The following is a 1,097-nucleotide window of genomic DNA, read 5'->3' on the forward strand; positions in this document are numbered from 1 at the left end:
GCGTTTGCGCTTCACGAACGCACCGAGCCGTTCTTCCTTGCGCGCAGCTGGCACTCAGGAAGCGGTCCTTCCAGAAGCCGGCTCTTGGATCTGAGACGGTGGAGTGAACAAGCATGCTGCTGTTTCATATTCTGTTCCTGACCTGTTTGAGACCCGTATGAATCTCCAACTTTTGCCTTCTGTGACTCAAGTAGAGAAGAATCCAATTCAGACTTAGTTCTGCAGCTGCCTTAACAAGTGCTGGAAATGCCAGTTTACAAGTGCTGGAAATGCCAGTTTACAAATGCTGGAAATGCCAGTTTTCACTGGCTTCCGCAGGAAGAGCCAAACTTCTTCATTTAATGCAGATGCATGAAAGATATATTACCAAACAGGCAAACAAAACCCCAAAACTCAACCCAGAAAAACAGTATAAGATAGAATAAAAATTGAATTCCTAAATGGTTGTCTGAGAAGGGCCAGGTCTTACAGCTCCCTGTTTTTCAGTTTGTTATTGCCAGAAGTACTCTAACAGGAGCTGTTGCAGTCACTTTTGGTATCACTTTAGCAGCTGCTTTCCCAGCCCTGGCGTTTGCTGTAAATACTCGTTCACATTTGTCAGTTCTTTAAACAGGGACCATTTCAGTGAAGAGGAATAATGTATTTCTCTGTGCTGTTTCTTGCAGGATCGGGTGACGTTCAGAAGAATTATACTGAAAAACAACGCGAAGAAGAGGAAGACATATGAATTATTTATTGAGTCTGTGCCCCTTCTTAAATCCTTGGAGGTAAAACCTCTCAGAGACATCTACATCAAATTCTTGCATTAGCAGTAGCTCCAGTCAGTGTTCCTGTTATATCAGAAACCTGTCATTTTTGCTCAGAACAAAATATTAAGTGCTGATTTGGTATCACATAGATTATACAAATTAATTTGTATTGCTGAAATTGTTTTGTTAATTTGTGTAATATATGATACTAAAGCAGCACTTAATATTTTGTTCTGAGCAAAAATTTGTATTGCTGAAATTGTTTTGGGATTTTTTTCCCCAGATCCTTTAATCATGGTAGCAATTTGCTGATTTTTATCTCAGTCTGATTTTTTTTAACTTCTTTAC

General features: G+C 39.7%; 1 protein-coding gene across 1 annotated transcript in view; it reads left to right on the forward strand.

Annotated features, from left to right (window-relative positions):
* The window catches only part of PRKAR2A (protein kinase cAMP-dependent type II regulatory subunit alpha), a gene marked incomplete at its 5' end in the record, with an annotated part of 36,629 nt that overhangs the window by 25,977 nt on the left and 9,555 nt on the right, over positions 1–1,097 (forward strand). The window contains one exon of the mRNA XM_017732323.1: positions 666–767. Within this exon, the coding sequence (XP_017587812.1) occupies positions 666–767 (102 nt within the window). The remainder of the gene's footprint in view (positions 1–665; positions 768–1,097) is intronic.

The sequence above is a fragment of the Corvus brachyrhynchos genome, unplaced genomic scaffold (assembly GCF_000691975.1).
Source record: "Corvus brachyrhynchos isolate BGI_N302 unplaced genomic scaffold, ASM69197v1 scaffold4, whole genome shotgun sequence".
In the NCBI taxonomy this organism is placed as follows: domain Eukaryota; kingdom Metazoa; phylum Chordata; class Aves; order Passeriformes; family Corvidae; genus Corvus; species Corvus brachyrhynchos.